Source organism: Dipodomys merriami, unplaced genomic scaffold, assembly GCF_024711535.1.
Source record: "Dipodomys merriami isolate MVZ:Mamm:240054 unplaced genomic scaffold, mDipMer1.0.p SCAF_1, whole genome shotgun sequence".
In the NCBI taxonomy this organism is placed as follows: domain Eukaryota; kingdom Metazoa; phylum Chordata; class Mammalia; order Rodentia; family Heteromyidae; genus Dipodomys; species Dipodomys merriami.
In genome coordinates, this window is record NW_027202270.1 from 25,168,133 (window position 1) to 25,187,220 (window position 19,088).

At 36.6% G+C, this 19,088-nt stretch overlaps 1 protein-coding gene across 1 annotated transcript in view; it reads right to left on the reverse strand.

The window, feature by feature from the left end:
• The window catches only part of Pth2r (parathyroid hormone 2 receptor), a 54,462-nt gene that overhangs the window by 22,208 nt on the left and 13,166 nt on the right, over window positions 1-19,088 (reverse strand). Inside the window, exons 6-8 of the mRNA XM_070028475.1 lie at window positions 17,343-17,496; window positions 12,599-12,659; window positions 7,570-7,633 (exon numbers count right to left, since the gene is read on the reverse strand). Of these exons, the coding sequence (XP_069884576.1) occupies window positions 7,570-7,633; window positions 12,599-12,659; window positions 17,343-17,496 (279 nt within the window). The remainder of the gene's footprint in view (window positions 1-7,569; window positions 7,634-12,598; window positions 12,660-17,342; window positions 17,497-19,088) is intronic.

The window sequence follows — 19,088 nt, forward strand, 5'->3', positions numbered from 1 at the left end:
CATTTAGGAATCAAATTAAGCAAGGACAAAAAGATTTGCACACTGAAAATTATAAAATACTGATGAAGGAAATTAACAAAGACATTTGTCAACTACTTAAAGATAACAAAAATTTAAAGCACAGGTGAAGAATCATGTTTATAGATTGGAAGAAATCATTTATTAAAAATGTCCCATCTACCAAAGAAATGGATAGATTCAAGACAATTCCTACCCAAATCTCAACTATTTTTAACACAAGTAGAAACCCCTGTTTTCACTGTATTTGATGTTGGTATAATTTGTGGAGGGGAAGGGAAAAAACAAATTGTTTAAATAGTGGATACAGGTGGACCCATTGCAACAATGAGATGTACAAGATGTTATGTGGAAAATGAACTTTACAACTTTGGCATGGGAGCGGGGGGGGGGGGGGAGTTGGGAAGGGATGGTAAGGGGAAACGAAGGAGGAGGCAACAATGCTTGATAAGAAATGTACTCATTACCTTGCCCATGTAATTGTAACCCCTCTGTACGGTATTTTCACAATAAAAAAATAAATTAAAAAAATAGTCCTAAGATTTATTTGAAGCCACAAAACACTGCAAATACATCCAAAGCAATCTGGAGCAAGAAAAACGAAGCTGTATGCACCATGCTACCTGATTTCAAATATATCACAAAGCTATAATAATCAAAATAGTAGGGTACTGCCATAAAATGGACCAATAAAACAGAATAGGGAGCCCAGAAGTAATATCCATGCATTTTGTATGGTCAAGAAAAGAGTCAATAACACACAATGAGAAAAGAACAATCTCTTGCATTAATACTATTGGAGAAACTGTATATTTGCAGTGAAGAAGAGTGAAATTGGACCTTCACCCAACACCATCTATGAAATCAACTCACAACTGACTAAAGATGTAATGAAAGACCTAAAATTATAAGACAATTAGAGGAAAACAGTGGACAAATTTCATGACTCTTCTTGGCACTGATTTTCTTTTACTCTGACTCCCCAAAACACAGGCAACAATTTGAAAGATTAATGAATGGGATTCTAACAAACACAAACCAACCCACAGTCTATGCTCATAAAATTGACTGATACATTTGCCTTTTGTCCCACGAAAGCATAAACCACCTTAAGTGTTTCACTCTGTGTCGAGGGGCAGACCTTAGCTAATCAGACAAGCCAGACCCTGGCATAACTGAACTCTTCTCCTCTCAACATCACACAATCCACTGAGAAGAAACCCCAGTCCCTTAGAGACGTTTCAAGTCTTAAGAGTCACTTCCAGATACACAAGGCACAAGCGTTGACATTACTGCTGCCCAAGACTGACAAATTCATCACATTATAGAAACATTTGGGAAAGGAGGGGAAAAGGTTAAGAGTCATAGAGATGGAATGAATTTGATCAAAATACATTATACACATGCACTTAAATGTCACAATAAAATCTCTTTAATGCAGTTAATATATGATAGCAATTTTTAAGAAAGAGAACATTTTTGTGATAAGATGTGAGAAGAGACTCTGCTTGGGTTATGAACAAGTTACTAAAACACGTACACAAAAAAATAAAACAATAATAGTTAAAACTCTCATCATATTTCCTTACAAATGGGGGGTTGTCATTCTTTCTGATGAAGACAAAGAATTCCATTATCACATTTCTTGATCCATTCATCTACTGAGGGGCATCTGGGTTGGTTCCATATCTTAGCTATGGTAAATAATGCTGTGATAAACAGTTGTGCTGGTAGCTTTAGTATGGCCTTGTTTGTGATCATTCGGGTAAATTCCCAGAAGTGGGATTGCTGGGTCATAAGGGAGCTCTATGGGAGTCTTTTGAGGAACCTCCATACTGCTTTCCAGAGTGGTGGAAAAAGTTTACACTCCCACCAACAGTACAGTAGTGTTCCCTTTTGGCCACATCCCCTCCAGCGTCTGTTGTTATTACATTTATTGATTATAGCCATTCTAACTGGGGCGAAGTGGTATCTCAATGTTGTTTTGATTTGCATTACTTTTATGGCCAGAGAGGTTGAGCATTTCTATTGGCCATCCTTATTTCCTCTTTAGAGAAGTCTCTCTTTAAGTCTTTAGCACACTTATTAATGGGGCAGTTGTTTATTTGAAGATTTGTTTGGGGGGAATTTAATTTTTTGAGTTCTAATTATAGTACCATCCCCATTTGTAAGGAAATGGAAAGATTTGGGGAAAATCATATTAAGTGAAGTAAGCAAGATCCAAAAAAAAAACATAGATTCCATGGTTTCCCTTATTTGCAATAATTAGTATATGTCTAGGATAATTTTAGCAGATGAGCAAAATGGTTCAATAGCTTACATATGACCATATACGATGATGCTAAGCGAAATGAACTCCAAGACATGGACACAAGAGGTTTTTCTTTGTTGTTGTTGTTTTTAATGTACTATGTGATTTCTTGTTTCTTTTGTGTGTTCTTCCTCCTATGGTATATCACCTTCTGTCACTGTATTTGATTTTGGTACCTTGCTATTATTATTTTACATGTTTATCTGAATTAGGGGAGGGAAGGGGAATGACAGAATGGCGAGACAAAGGACAAGGAGGAAACCAATGCAACAGCGATATACACAAGACAATATGTTGGAAATGGTCTGTACAACTTGGGGGGCTTACGGGGAGGGAAAGTAGGAGAAAATTGAAGGAAGGTGTAACAGCTTAACAAGAAATGTACTCATTACTTATGTAATGCTAACCCCTCTGTACATCACCTTGACAATAAAAAGAAGAAGACAGTAAAGCTGGAGAGGCAGGCTAAAACCATGCTGCTATTCATCTACATAAGCAAGTTGAATTTGATTATAATGTGAAGCCACTAGAGAATTAAAGATGTCAACCAGTATCATAAAAATCTCTCATTGTACTATATGTCAGCCACTATTTCTAATGCAGTCCAATAATTAACTCATGTGTCCTATACTATTATCTCCATTGCTCAGATGACAAAAGTGAACCTTAAGTTTAAACACATGGCCAAAACCAGCCTGCATATAAAATTCCAGCTATCTGCTTCGACAGAAGGGCAGACCTAGGACTATCATAAAACTACTAACACTCAAGTCTGTAAGGTGAAGAAAAGGCTCACTGGAGAAGGTCAGCTTCAAGCTGGGGACTGCAGGAAGAGTGGACCGTAGGTGACAAGCAGGAGGTCAGGCAGATAAACCAGTAGAGACAAAAGGCCTGAGATGGGAAAGAACTGAGCATGCTCACAGAACTAAAAGAAGTCAACTGCACAAAGCTGACGGCTAAGGAGGCACAGGAGCCAGTTATGCAAATGAGGAAGATGAATCCCAAGTGCACAAGATACCAATCCCCAGTTCACAGTCTTCTTTTGTCTTCTAATTCAGTCATGTCCTCAGGGTCACTGTGATTTCACCCAGCAGACACCACTGCTACCTAATTGCACCACTGCCCAACTTCAACCAGGCCTTGGGCCTCTTTGAGGGAGAAATCTGATTCCATCACTCACCACTGTGGAAATCCGTGGCTGCCACCTCCTGCATGATTAAGTCTCAGATCTTGAGGGCAGCATATGAGTGCCACCCATGGCCTGCCTGCTGCTTCCATCCTGATAAAGTTGTCCAAAATCTCAGGTTAGACTCGTGTCAATTCTCTAGAATGAATGGATGAATGAATGAATCTGTCTCACTAATCACTGCTGTCTTTGCTCATGATTTTCTATTTATTGTGAGTCCCCAGCTTCTGCCAATACACTTCAAAACACTTTTCATTTTCTAAATGCCAAGTTAGCTTATAAAACAAAGGTTTTTCTAATTCTAAGTAAAATAATTACTGTTCTTGGAATCCAGATTTTAAAACACATTGACTTGGGCTCACCATTTCTTCTGACTCTGGGATCTCCAGGAATTCTGTATGTGCTGCTAGGTGAGCCTCTGAGCCACTACCCACTGGGGGCAATCTTAATGACTGGATAGGAAATAGCAGTGCTATTATCCACAAAGACTTTTCCACTTTCTACTTCCATGGCCCAATTTCTCTCCTGGGAACTATCTTTGCTTGAGCTTAACTTCTTGTCTCTCAAGCTATTTTCCTCATTTTATTACAAACAGCTTTTCTTTACAATTCTACTTTTTTCGCCCTTAGGCTTCCACTTACATTGTTCAGTTTCTCTTTCAGACCTCAGCCTTCTCTCAGTTATCAATAAAAATGAGTGGGATATTGATTTCAAGTCAAGTTCTGACATTCTATGAGTGCCTGACACCAGGGAATGGTGATAACCCCAAAATTCTAATACTGAAACAGAATTGTGTTCATGAATCTCTTTGTCCATTTGTGAAATCAAATGGACTATATCATATTGGACATGCATCTAAGAATTCCTGCTATGAAGATCTCATAATTTTAGTTCAAGAAGAAGAAAACTGCCATTCCACTCAGGTTTTTTTAATCAAACCTATTGAGTAAACCATAATTAGTGGTGCTCCTCTACCAACAGCAGACTGTGTAGCTAGTCCTTCATCATCTCACTACTGTTTCCCATTACAATTCAGAAACCTCTGCAAATAAACTTCCATTCATGTTGGTGATATAAGTGACTTAGATCTTTCAACAAACAACAAAGCTTTCACTGACCTTTGTTTTAATTTGTGCTGGTAAGGGCTTGAATACAGGGCTAGGTCCCCCTCCCTTAGTTTTTTGTCACTCAAAACTGCCACTCTATACAAACAAGGCTACACTAAAGCCACCAGGACAACCATGTTCATTACAGGATTGCTTACCATAGCCAAGATATGAAATCAACTCAGATGTCCCTTAATAGATGAATAGACCAAGAAATGTGGTACACAAACACACACACACACACACACACACACACACACACAATGGAATTGTACTCACCCATCAGAAAGAATGACATTGTACCATTCATAAGGAAATGGAAAGAAGTGAAAAAAAAATTGTATTAAGTGAAATAAGCCAGATCCAGGAAAACAGGATGTGGGGCTTCCCTCCTTTGTGGTAGATAGAATGTTCTTATAAATCTACAAGTAGACACACTGGGTGGTAAGTCAGGAGTTGCAAATGAATTAACTAATGTGCAATAGACTCGACAGAGAGCTCAAATAGTATAACTCTGGGGCTGGGAAGGTGGCTCAGTGGTAGAGCTCTTGCCTTACATGCATGAGGCCCTGGGTTCGATTCCTCAGCACCACATAAGCAAAAAGAAAAAAGCCAGAAGTGGCGCTGTGGCTCAAGTGGTAGCCTTGAGCTGAAGAGCTGAGGGACAGTGCCCAGGCCCAGAGTTCAGGCCCCATGACCAGACCACCACCCCCAAAAAATAGTATAATTATTTAGAAAGACTAAGTCAAAACCCAACAAAGTAAGTATCAGGAAATGGGTGCTTGCAAGAGAGGGGGAGAGGGGAAGAAGAGTGAAGGGGGAAGAGAGGAGAACGCAGGTAAGAATTCATTGTATATATTACAGAATTGAGAAATATAAGAGAAGGGTTGGGTCAAAGGGGGATGAAAATGTTGAAGTGATGACACAGATAAGATGCATTGTACTCATAAACTGCTTTGTTAAATGGCAAAAAATACAGAACCTAAGAATTAATCAAAGTGAAGGTAGAAGTGTGTTGGGAGGGATGGGTCAGAATGTTAAAAGGGGTGACATTGATCAAGACACACTGCTTTCTTTAATGACAACTCCATTGTACAACTACTTAGAGATAACAAAAACATTCCCCCAACCCCCCCCCCAAAAAAACCTGCTGCTCTACCACACTTCTACTTTTGGCTTTTTATGGTTAATGTGGGAATATAATTCTCATATACTTTTCTGTTCAAGCTGGCCTTGAACTGTGATTCTCAGATCTTAGCCTCTTCAATGGCTAGGAGTATGAGCCACCAGTGACCGGCTTTAATATCTAATAAATTGTAAGGGTCTCTTAGCTTTTAATAGGTCCTACTTTTTTATCGAGTGAAAACCCAAACTTTACCACTGTATTAAAATGTAGTTAAATTTAGAAGCACTGTTTATCCAATTACCCATCAATTCAGGGCACTACAGACTCAAAAAGTAGTAAAACACAGGGTGTCCCCCTAAAATATCAATAGTAAGATAGAGAAGAAGGAATGTCTAGAGGAGAACATAGAAAGAAACTTAGAGCCTAACCAGGATAGATAAAAACAGGGTTCCATTGAATAAAAATAAAGTTAGAATTGTAGACCCAAACCCCTACTTTATGAAGTGAATTCTTACCTTTAAACTCGCTGATGTATTCTCAGCAACATAGTTGCAGCTCTGAGATTACTTACTAGTAAGTTATAGCAGCATTGTATTTACTTTAAAAAATCACAATAGTATGTTCCTGGATTTTAGTCATTCCTTCCTTTATCCTCAACCCATTTTTACCTTCTCCTCAGACATAGGGAAATGGGTACAATTTGATAACAGTATGATTTAGCAAGGATATAACTAAACTCTGTGTTATTTTATTTTCCTCTCTAAACATTGACACCAATGGACCTATAAGATTACTTTTGCTCTCTTCTATTGTTCATTGGACAACTTTCTTAGAGGTATAGAAAACTGTTATCGGATTCTCTGGAAGATCCTAAAAAATCTCTGTCCTATTATCAGTAGCTCATGTGGGCCCAGTGTGTCAAGAGGCTGGCAGAATGAGTGATATGTTGTCCAAAAAACAAGGAAGACATGAGAATGGAGAACAAAGAAAATCAACAAACCAATTAATGATCAGGCTGTGAAATTGCTTCCTAATGGCTTAACATTTAGTATTGGGAGAACAGTCCTATTTTTAAGATGCATATAGTCAAGTATTACCTATGTGAGCACCAGGAAAACACAAACTGGTATAAGTTCTTCAGCTAAATTAACAAGTAATTATTAATTGTTCTTTCAAAATAATTTCTACAGAAAAACTGATGCTATAAAGCCTTAATATTTGTGAATTCTGTTAGACCTGATAGTACAACTTTGCTTTCCTCTGCAGCACAGATGCTGTATTCAACGGTCAGATTACAGACACCTAAGGTTCTGTGACATTACTATTATCCATTAGATGAAATTTTTCAAGGTATCTCTCCATATGGAATATACTTAACTCCATGGGGAAAAACACACCAAATGAAACCTTCAGGCAATTCATACTTCCTCCTCAGCAATTTGTCCATCCTGCAATTCACATTACCCATCACATTACCCCCCACTTATGACTAGTTAGTTAGCACCTTAAAGTGGAAATGTAATGGGTAAAGGAGGAGGTAGTGATTTAGGGCTATCTAATTCCCTACATATGCAAATGGCATATTTTGAAGTCTCAGAGATGTCCTCAAATGCTACGTGACTAAGAAAGCACCTGTGATGTCTACATGTGTCTCAGTGTCAGCCTCAAAGATCTAGACCCCAATCTCAATCCTTCCAACAGCTAAAGTATACATGAGGGAGTCTTAAATTTATTATACAGTAAAGAGACAGACAATTTTCCTTAGAGTTTTAATAGACATTTAATTATTCATCCTTTCAACCATATGGACTCTCAAACTTACCCCAATAGCTGCTAAGATTGGGGCTTGATAAATCCACCTGTCTCCAGCACTAAGTTCCCAGCACCTAAGATACATACACATAAAAAAAAACTTTCGTGAATAGATTTGGCTAAAAAATATAAAGCAAAAAGATAATGGAAATTAAGCAGAATTTTTAACTTTTACTGGAAACCCTAGCCAACTTCTCAATAAGAAATAAATAGAATGATGAAAGAGGTAACATTGACCAAGATGCATGGCATTCATAAATTGATTTGTTGAATAGTGACTCCTTTGTGCAACTACTTAAAGATAATAAAACTATTTTTAAAGGGAAAAAGAAACAAATAGGTACAAATATCTTAACTTTAAACATCCAAACTCGTGAAAACACGCATAATGGGTCCTATTTCCAAACTATAATACAACCTTCAGGTAAGTAAATTGTTACAAATGTTGAGTAATTACTTTTATAGTGACCAAAGGTGAAATACACACACACACCCATACACACACACACACACACAGAGTCTTCTAAAAGTGGTAACATTGTTACTTTGCTTTTATTAGCATTGAAATAAGATATAATCATCAAAAATTCCTTCATAAAGTTCTTTTAGTGGTTACAACAATATTACTATTAAGTTCAAGTGTAACTTTACATTTATTCTTACCTATATTAACACAACAAAAAACTGAACAAACGTATTTGATTTAGTCCTAAAAATGAACCCTCTTCACTAGAATGTAATTGGTTTGTGTTCTATGAATACTAACAGTTAGTTTCACTTGTAACTTTTCAGTATTAACTTCCCTGAATAAAACCATATGGTTCTTCCATTTCTCCTTTGAACAAACCATAGTATCTTACTAGTTTCCCTCATTAAATAAGAGGCTTAAAAAGTCTTCAAAAGGAAGTGGAGCTATGGCTCAAGTGGTAGAGCACTTGCCTTGAGCTGAAGAGCTAAGGGACAGTGCCCAGGCCCAGAGTTCAAGCCCCACAACTAACAAAATCAATCAATTAATTAATTAATTAATTAAAATAAAAAATCACAAGCGTTCTTTATATTTCTCAGGACCCATGATTTTGTTTGTAATTTTAAAAAGATTATTTTAACAGTAATTAATAAAATTTGCACATATTTTACCCATTTGTTAATCTAGCACTCTCCCACTCAAGCTAGACCTCCAACCCTAATTCACCTACTTGTTATATTTATTTTCTGATTCCACTTAGGATGTGAAGATCATTACTGGCCTTGGGTTATAAGGTCCTACAAGTGCCCAGCGTGGTATATAACACTTGGGAAGTCAATAAATACTTGCTGGATTGAATGGAAATCAATTAAATGCAAAGTAAGTTTCATAGAAAAAATAATGCATATTCTCTTATGAAGCTTTCTTTTTCCTTTTAAAGGTATATTATATTTACTTCTTTCCATATGGGTACAAAGAGTGGTCAGTCACTCACTTTGCATTGTGAGGGTGCACCATGGAAATTAACCAGTCCCTGGGCCAAAGTATAATTGTGCTCCTGCCCAACTGACCACACGTTCCCTTATAGCCAACGAATGTCATGTCTTCATACTTGAACATAATTGAGCATTTCTTAGCATTGTGTGCGAGCATCTATTTTTCACATGATTCAACTAGACAAGAAAGATAAATGACATCATTACTGAGCTATGCAGAACATAGATCATATTACCCTAAAAGGTTTCCTTCCATAAGGAAAGTGGGAGATTTATCATGTGAATATAAAATGAACATTCATTTGCTAGCTACCGGGGTTTATATTCCATAAATTTTCATTCCCATTTTTGACATTTGATAATATCTCCGCAGTCTTCTTTCTTTACCTCGGTGACATTTCCCCATGGTGTTTCCTCACAGTGGAGATTCAATTATACAGGTCTAACTCTACATAATACTTCTATTTGGAAGTAGGTCAAATCAGCTACCTCCAAAGGCATGAAAAACTTGCCTTCAATGGTTTCTGGTGTCAAAGTTTCAAATCTGCTCTTTCACAAGTGAGGCAACCAGCCACTTTAAAGAAAATGCCAGGAATCTTATTTCAGTGTCTCTACTTCAGATCACACATGACACAGAAAGCATCCTCTGTTCAAATTTTTAAGGTGATTTGAACAATAGAGGGATGCAGTTCTAAATGAGACCCAGCACAGTGGTCTTACTAGAAACAGAACTTCCCACACTGAGCTTAGACACATGTACAGTCCTGCCAGAGAAATCCAGTGCTTACTACTGACGCAGCATAGCAATCTCTCTATAATTCACACTTAGTAAAAATATACAAGGCAGGAAGGGCATAGCCCTGGGAGCCTATATGAGTCCTAGGAATGTTAGAGACCATCTTTTCAGGTCCTTCCCATTTCATATCCTATCTTCCTTTTGGCATGTTAATACAAAGACACAGGAAGGAAGTTGTGTGTTTTCACCATTCACTGCCATCCACTGTCTCCTTTGCATGACACAAGTAAGAAGTAACAAGGGTCTTGAAAAATGTTACTTTTGTAAATAAAAAAGAGTGAGTAAAAACACTCATAATTTTATTTATCCAACTTCCATTACTCAAGTTATCTTACCCTCTGGTACACAAATAACACTTTTCATAGATTTTAGAACTAGAAGTGACTTCTTTTATATTCTAGTAGAATTCAGATATCATTGAAACTGACTCTAATCTGCTTATCTCTGCCAAAGATGTGGAGAAAATGTAAGGCCATGTCAGAAGCTTAGTCTCAAATACAAGTCTTTGATATAAATCCCACCCACTCCGTGACATGCATGAACATAGCTCTCTTCACCTCTACCTTGTGATATGGCACAGTATGTAGATCATATTCTATCCAAGAAACATAAAGCACTGAACTTCATGAGAAATTGAACTAGGGAATTTTGAAATCATGCCATATAATCAGTAATGCAATTCAATCTTAGTTGCACAACAAATATAAACTTAGCTCTTCGTTCCACTGTAGAGAACTCTAAAGGTCTAAATTTTATCTGAGCAAAGTAAGAGTGAAATTTGTTGCACAGAGGAATCACATATTCTAACTTATATCTAACTTCTTTTTGCATTAGTGCAACTGTGTTAGCGCATTATTTACTAACAGTTATATTTTTTCAACATGTTTTGTGTTCCATGGATTCTTTTTCTCAAAAATGATATGCTTATATTCCTTAGATTTTGTTTTCAATAAAATACTTGTGATTGTTAATAATAATTGAGTTTATATTTTTAAAGAAAATTTCATAATTCAGAAAATAAATTTAATTCAAAATGCATTACGTCTATACTTGCTTTCTTTCCTATGCTTAGAGCCTAGAATATGTTGCATTAAATACATAAGTGAGTCAAAGTTAGGCTCCAAGTAAGCTTTGAGAATATGCCCTAATGTCCTTGGGTCCCATTTTATTTATCTCTAAAATAGGAGATTGAATCAGAAAATGCCTTAGGTGTTATGTCTTCTCAAACTCTGAATCTAGCACACAGTTATACATCTCAGAAGATCATTGTTGTATCATTAATTAGTAATGATGGTTTACTGACTCAGCCCCCTTCCAGTAGAAATCCAATAAATCTTACAAGTTTTCTTTGAGATTTCCAACATCATTACAAACACAGAAGTAATGACAAAAGTACAGACAACATTAACCCAATGGAATTGCTAACAAATCCAAATAGCATACAAGGGTAACAGCAAATAAAACTGCTAAGCAAAGTCAGATTGAAAACTGAGAGGAGCTGGTGAATGAGACGTTCTGAGGCAACGCATGGAAGGTTGCACGTAAAGACAAGGAAGCATTGCAAGGAGAGGCGCAGGTTCTCCACAGAGATGAGTGCTTGATCTGTGTGATGTTCCTTTTCAGTTCATAGCATAATTCTCTTCTCTTTACTTTTTTTTCTAGTTAGTTCAACTCTGGGACTCACACTTGCTAGGCTGGCCACAACTTGAGCCCAGATATCTTTCTTTTCTTTTTTTTTCTGTTGCTTGTGGGGCCTGAACTCTGGGGCCTGAGAACTGTCCCGAGCTCTTTTAGCGCTCTACCACTTGAACCACAGCTCCACGTCCAGCTTTTTCTGCTTGTGTGGTGTTGAGGAAAAGAACCCAGGGCCTCATGGATGCAAGGCAAGCACTCTACCACTGAGCCACCGTCCCAGCCCCTCTAGCCCAAATTTCTAAAGCAAATTCCAGAGAAGCATTGGCTCAAAACTTAAAGAGGCTCCCAAGGAATGAGCAAAAAGAGAACTGCTATCATGAAGTACATAAAGCTTTCACATTTAATGCAGAGGTTAGGGTGTGTTTTTTAATATTCCAAGAAAACAAATAGGATGGGTAAAACCTACAGGTTATCAAATATAGTTAAGTGATTATTGGTAGCGCACACACAATGAGATGGGTGGGCATGAAACATTCATGATATTCTAAACAGACAAGAGACACAAAATACCCCTGACAGACAAAGAGTAGTCAATATAGTTGAAGTATTAATTCAGCTAAGTGGTCAAACTTACCCTCATTTGTCCTCTGCCCAAGAATTGAAAATAAATCAGAGCTACTCACCAGGCAAGCTGGGAAGGTACAGCTCTGGCCAGTTTCCTTACCCCTATGTCCCTCTGAAACAGCAAGTGTGTCATTGGCCCAGGGTGCCTTCGGCCCATGGAGCCCCTTGTTGCAACCTCATCTTTTTATCTCTGGTCTTCATAACTACACCATCAGAGGGATGGTCAGTGTTACTGAGGGAGAGGAAATAGTGTGGTCCTTCCACCTGCGCACACTATATTCTGAGTATACCCCTAGCCCATCTCTCCCTTTTCTTCTCATATTATGTTTTCAATTGACTTCATAAACCATGGACTTATCTGTTCTATGGCCTGTAGGATGGACTGGAGGCCATTACTGCATCCAGGTTACTTTCCATATGATATCCTTAGAAAACAATGGAACCAAGAAGAATAGCCAATGTGGACTCTTGACTCTGCAGAAAACCTGGGGCTGCCTATTGACTTCCTTGATTTTCTACTCACCTCGCATCAGCCAGAGTTGCTCGTGCCACAGCCCAGGCCACCACAAATGCTGCTGGAAACCCTGTAACCAGAAAAGTTCTCAGACATAAATATTTCATTTAAGATGAAGTATTTTCCCCTATGCTCATACATATGAATGTACTCAGATGAACAAAGATTTTAGGAAAAGTTGAAAATAAGTTGAGCTGTGGCCTCTTTGGTCTCTTTGGTCACCACGCTACTCTATTTGACTAATGTTAGGATGTTATATTTCAATTTAATTTATTGTTTGTATGTAGTTTTTTTCTTTAAAAAAAGATGGATTGAATTCTACTTTTTATAAATTTTTTGTTGAAATAGGCCTGTGTAATTCCAGTGATTTCTTTTTTCAGTCATAGGGTTTGAACTCTGGGCCTTTGTGCTGTCCTTGAGTTCTTTAGCTCAGGCACACTCTCTACTTCTTGAGCCACAGCACCACTTTCAGTTTTCTGGTGGTTAATTGGAGATGTGAGTCTCACAGACTTTCCTGCCCAGGCTAGCTTTGAACTACAATCCTTAGATCTCAGCCTCCTGAGGATTACAGGCGTGAGCCACTGGAGCCCAGCTTCAAGTGATTTTTTTGAGGTCCAGTTTGCATAACTTTTCTACCTATCTTGTTGTTAACTGATCCTTTCATCCATCCATCCAACCGTTGGTTCTTTCATCAAGGTCTTACTAAATATTCATTTATATGTCAAGGGTTATTCTGATCTCCAAAGCCACAATAAGCAAACTGACCATGCTCCTGATTTCTTATAATGTATACTGTGGTGAGAAAGACAAAATTAAAAAATAAAAGAATTTCAATTGTAATTAATGCTTGTCTTAGAAAAAAACAAGTGATGCAAATGCTACTGTCTCATGGTGATAATGGGCATCGCTATTTCTCATAGTGTGGTTAGCAAAGGCTTGACATGGTTCTGTTTGCTGCTTTGTTGTCCTGGCTTCCTTTAAGTGCTTGAATTTTTGATCAATGCTTATAGTTTGTTATTTTCTGATCCCTATCACCTGATGCCTGAACAATCTTCTTATCAGGCAACTTCCTGAACAATGTGCTAAATAACATCAATTAATCATGTTTGAGTTGACATTATTATTTAGATGATAATTATATCAGGCACCATCACTTAATAAAATTCCTTTCTCCATACAGATTCCAGGTTAAACACCCATTCAATAAGGATGAATAACAATACTGAGACTTGTGAAATACAGAAAAGGTTAGGAGCATGAAGGGATAAAATAGAACCAATAGCAAAGTTCCCTATGCTAGGATAGAGAAAGAATATGTATTTGGTTAACAGGGAAAAAATAGTCACTATTTCTTGCCTTTACTCCTCTAAAATTCTTCTGTGATAAAAAAGGTAAAAATACCACTTTAAATATTCACTTTCAATTTCAGTGAAAATCAGAAATGGCATCCATTCCTCTTCAAATAATTTTCCTTCCAATTTGTGGTTAAGAATCACCAAAATCAGTGAAATATAATTCAATATCTCTATAATGTAACAGATTTCTAGCTAAAAAAAAGTTTACAGCTGTTAACATTCAGGCCCAAATGAGCAATAAAGAAATCAACCAAGTTTTTTTTCATTAATGAAGTCAATAAATGATATCATTGAAAGAAAGCACAAAATTAGATTCACTATGAAATATGCTAGCAAAGGACCCTACAAAACAGCCAAAATGTTTATGAGGACTTGGAGAATACATTTGGAGAAGTAAAATAGTAACTTTCAGTATCAAATTAAGAAATCAACAAACTATTGAGCAAAGAGATTTGGGTATATTATTTATTAAATGATAGCTGTGGCTTCAGGAATATTTTAATAATGATACTTTCCTATTGCAGTTACAATCACTATGCCAAACTTTTTGTTTATAAATTTAAAAAAGTTGTAAGGAGAGGTTTGAAATGCTTACTGGGAACCTTGACTAAAGGAGAGTATAACAATGCTCGATAGGAAATGCACTCATTACCTTGCTCATGTAACTGTAAGGCCTCTGTGCAGTATCTTTACAATAAATATATATATATATATATATATATAAAGATTTGAAAATAACTTTTCTAGCTTTTAATATGACAGAGTCCTAACTTTAATTAAGAAGACAGGCTAGGCTAGGAACTATATGGTTCATGTCTTATAATTCTAGCTACTTTGGAGGCTGAGATCAAGAGGATCAAGTTTCTGGCCAGTCTTAACAATTTTTTTAAGTTCACAAGACCCCAATTTCAACAGAAAAAGCTGTTGACAACTGGTGAGCTTGTCATCTTAGTTCTGATAGATAGCATAAATAAGAAGATTAGGACCCAGGTCAGCCTGGGCAAAGTGAGATCTCGTTCCAGAGAAAAGATAAACAGAGCAAATAAGGTTGTGAGATCTTATTCCAGAGAAAAAATAACCAGAGCAAATAAGGTTGTAGGCATGGCTCAAATGTTAAAGCACCTGCTTATCCAGTTCAAGACCCTGAGTTTAAACCCCACTACCACCATCAAAGGAAGGAGTAGAAAGATAGACTGGATTGGCCTGCATAGTCTAAATAAGGAGTTGGTGAGGATGTCTGCATCAGTTAGAAAAAAAATAACTTAGTGCTTGCATAGCCAATGATGTAGAGATTCACAAAGTAAACAGAAGAGCTGGCTTCAGAAATAAGACTTAATTCACAACCACTATTTCATAATAAATGAGGTGTTACAGTATAAGAAGTCTTTGTCATCCTAAAGGTTATTAATTAATTAGCAGGGTATTTCAAGCTTTCAAGTGTTGAGACAATATTCAGGCAGAAAAGCTTTTGATTAGAATAGAGGAAAAAATATTTCAAATTTAGTCTTGAGCCATTTTGATAACTCCTTTTCTGTATTGGTCATCTTGTAGTTTGAATATTAAAATAATTAACTGGGATTTGTAATTGGTCTTCTCTACATTCTTGGTTCCCTTTACTTGTTGCTATGCAAACAACACCTTTCTGTTGTCATGAGTTTTGCCTAATAGAATAACCCAGTACTGATTTGTTATTTTTGAAATGTGAACTGACTGCCTTCTTTTTCAAAAATAACCCTGCTAAAGGTGACTTGAATGATCACCTTCTAAAAAGCATGGTAGTTTGTAGTCATTGTTTTTTTTAATTGTAAAAGTGAAGTAAAGAAAGCTTATAGTTGCATAAATCAGGTAATGAGTACATTTCTTTTTGAACAGTGCCACCTTTTCCTTTGTTTTTTGTATTTTTTAAATAAGTTTTTATTGTGAAAATACTGTACAGAGGGGTTACAGTTACATGAGCAAGGTAATGAGTACATTTTTTATCCAGCATTATTGGCTCCTCCTTTGATTTTCCCCTACCATCCCTTCCTTCCCACCTTCTCAACTATACTCCCTTCTCCCTACCCCCACCATCCCACCCCTGGCCTAAATTGTAAAGTTCGTTTTTCGACATAGCATCTTGTACATCTCATTGTTGCAATGGGTCCACCTGTATCCCTATTTAAACAATTTGTTTTTCCCCTCCCCCTCCCCAAATTATACCAACACCAAATATAGTGAAAACAACAAAAAATATAGTGAAAGCAACAAAAAATCACGTAATATCTTATAAATACATTAAAAACACTTGTGTCCCTTTCTTGGGGTTCATTTCACTTAACATTGTCTTATCTGACCTTTTCTGCTTGTCCCAGACATATACTAGTTATTGCAAATAAGGGAAACCATGGGACCTATATTTCTTTGGGCATTAATGGTGCTCTACGTTTCTTTCTGCTATTCTTGCCATATGATCTAGAAGTATGAATCCAAGGTGTATCATTGTAGCTTAGAAACTCAAAATCAAAATTTCAAGGAAGAAACTGTAGATGAAGCAGAACACTGACTTAGCAGTTCAAATGTGGATGACTTAGATGCATTTGCTTGAATTTCTCCCACAGGATCCTTGCAATAATCTATCTAGCCTAAGAAGAGAATCAGAAAGGTTCAATAGCTATGGGCATATGATCATATAAAATGATGCTTATCGAAATGAAATTCAAGACATGGAAACAAGAGGTTTTTTATTTTGCTTTTTGTAGTTTTTGTTTTTGTTTTTTTTCTATTTTTCCCATTTAGTTGGTGTTTTTGATGCTGTAACTTTTGTCTTATATCTGAGTTGGGGAGGGAAAGGCGAAGCACAGAAATGGTGGGACAAAGGGTGAACAGTGATACTCATTGGACACTGTTGAAAATGAATTATGCAACTTGTGGAAGACAGGGTTCGAGAGGGAAAATACTGGAAGAAAACGAGGGAACCCTTCAAAAACAAATGTACTCAAAACCTGACTTATGTAACAGTAACCCCTCTGTACATCACCTTTACAATAAAAATTTCAAAAAATAATTACTAAAAGTTTATATATATATATATATATATATATATATATATATATACACACATATGTAGCCTAAGAACAATGATAAGAAATTAAGCTTGAAATGTTTGTTGCTAGAAAGATTATAAAATCTATCTTTTGGCTGAAGGTGTGGCAGCAGGAATAATAGGCCTGCCTAGTGACCATGTGGCCCTGAGTTCAATCTCCAGTATCATCAAAAGGAAAAGGAAATGATTTTCATTTCAAAATAGAACAATGAAAAACACGACATGATAAAAATGGGATCTTCAGGAATATGATCAGTGGACACAGGGGAAAGTCTTCAAATCCACAAGCAGTTTCAAAGAAGACACAGTGCCTTACCCCAGCCGATCAGGATGAAGCCCCACAAGTATTTGGTGTCAGAAAAGAAAGATACAAAGATTAAGTTATGCAGGTAGAGACCTTCCACCAGGATCCAATAATAGTTCGTAGCCAAGAAGTAAATAAACATCACCACAGCAATCTTGCACCCAATCTGTTACAGAGAAACCAGAATGGTATCATATTAGAAGTCTTCCCTTGGACTGGAGACCAACCCAAGACAACTATAAAACAGTTCTTTGGCTTCTTTTTGGTAGTCTATATGTCTCCTGTATGTAAGAAAGCCAAGAAAGTTGGAATACACCAGAACCAAGGTAGCACAACATTCTTAAAGACTACTGATTTAATTCTATTTAAAAAAAAAAAGTTTGTAGAAGTTACCCAAGAATTCACTGTCTTCATAATTGTTTATCGAAGTATATATGATAGTAAGACTTATCGTACTCATGATCTGACACATGGAATTGAAACCACTTCATACAACTATTAAAGGCTTAGAGAGACAAAGGATGGAGTTACCTTGTAACTCATAAGTAAATACACTGGGTGGCATGCAAGTGTATATAAATATATTCACTGAAATATGATAGCTTCAAAGGAGATATCAAACAGTGTAATACCTTAGAAAAGCAAAAATCAAAGTTCAGCATAAGAAAGCACCAGCAAATAGGTCCTCAAAAGAGGCAGGGGTGGGGTCAAAGGAAAAGAGATGGAAAAAAAGGAGAAGAGGGGAAGAAGGCAATCAAGAATACAATGTATGTTGTATTCAATTAAGAAGAGTGAGGGAAGAGGCGGGTAGAGAAGAGATACGGAAGTGGTGACATTGATCAAGATATATTGTGCTCATAAACTGCTATGTTAAATGACAACTCATTTGTACAACTATTTAGACCATATATATATATATATATATATATATATATATATATATATATATATATATATATAAAAGCTAATGTCTAGACATATACATAATCATAAAACTAAATAAAAGAATAGGACATATAAGAAAAAAAACCCGTATTTCTATTATAAATTTATTCCATTCCGGGCTTTTTCATGGTATTATTGTAACAAATCAAACTGCCTCAAAAGTTAAAAAGTTAAAATATAAAACATTTAATATATGGATCTATGCATCAGATGATAGTTCTGCTGATCTGGGCTAAGTTTGGGCTCATTCATAGAGGTTTGCCTTGCCTGGTATATTCCCTCTTCTACTTTATGCTTCTGGGTAAAATGAGTCCCAAGGCCAGGTTGTAAACAGGCCGAGGAGAGATTACAAAGTCAGAGGGAAAGGCAGAAGGACACACAAGAGGTTAGGCATTTTATCAGTCCACTGTAACTAATTTTCAGATACACTATTCCAAAGATCGGATTAACTGACTGATGTTAACTAATACTGGTCCATTTTGAAGAACAGAATGAAGTGTCACAGAACTTTAGATTCAAAAATTTTGAGTGCATCACCAAGAAATTAAATATTGTAGGTGTTTTCATTTCTAAGCTTTTGGGTTTGCTGATGAAAACAGTATCACATGGGGGTTGCTATGGTCTGTTTACAAATACCATCTCAATCATATGGGTTTTTTGTAGTTTTCAATCCAGAATATTTTTGAGGAAAACCCCCCAAGTATTTTTAGTCACCTAAAATGAATAGTTAGACATCAGAGGGCAGAAACCCAGAAATAAACATCCAGTCCAGTCAGCTCCAACTCTAATCAAGTTAACAAATATGTTGCCAAC